The 531-nt window shown below is 55.2% G+C and overlaps 1 protein-coding gene across 1 annotated transcript in view; it reads left to right on the plus strand.

Moving 5' to 3' along the window:
- CHEK1 (checkpoint kinase 1) overlaps positions 1-531 on the plus strand; it is a gene marked incomplete at its 5' end in the record, with an annotated part of 6,379 nt that overhangs the window by 2,919 nt on the left and 2,929 nt on the right. The window contains one exon of the mRNA XM_009080164.1: positions 352-456. Coding sequence (XP_009078412.1) covers positions 352-456 — 105 coding nt within the window. The remainder of the gene's footprint in view (positions 1-351; positions 457-531) is intronic.

Genomic DNA, 531 nt, shown 5'->3' on the forward strand with positions numbered 1-531 from the left:
GGGAAGGTTTGGGATGCATAGGATGCATGGTGGGTACAAGGGGTGCATAGGGAGGTATGGAATGCATAGGGAGGGAAGGTTTGGAATGCATGGGGAGGGAAGGTTTGGGATGTATAGGGAGTACAAGGGATGCATGGGCAGTACATGGGATGAATAGGGAGGTATGGAACGCATAGGGAGGGAAGGTTTGGGATGCATAGAATGCATAGGGAGAGAGGGTTTGGGATGCATGGGGGAGTACAGGGATGAGCCCCTGGCCTAGGGACACTGTCACCCCAAGTCCCTGTGGTGCCACTGCCCTTGTGCCTGGTGCTCCCAACACCACGAGGTGACAGCAGCAATTCCCCACAGAGCTGCCCTGGGACCAGCCCAGCGACAGCTGCCAGGAATACAGTGACTGGAAGGAGAGGAAAACCTACCTCCCACCTTGGAAGAAGATTGATTCAGCACCCTTGGGTGAGCACCCAGCAGCACCCAACATACACAGATCGTAGTGTCCGAGTGTGTTAAGGGATTGGGATGGAGCTTAGA

This window comes from Acanthisitta chloris, unplaced genomic scaffold, assembly GCF_000695815.1.
Source record: "Acanthisitta chloris isolate BGI_N310 unplaced genomic scaffold, ASM69581v1 scaffold12118, whole genome shotgun sequence".
In the NCBI taxonomy this organism is placed as follows: domain Eukaryota; kingdom Metazoa; phylum Chordata; class Aves; order Passeriformes; family Acanthisittidae; genus Acanthisitta; species Acanthisitta chloris.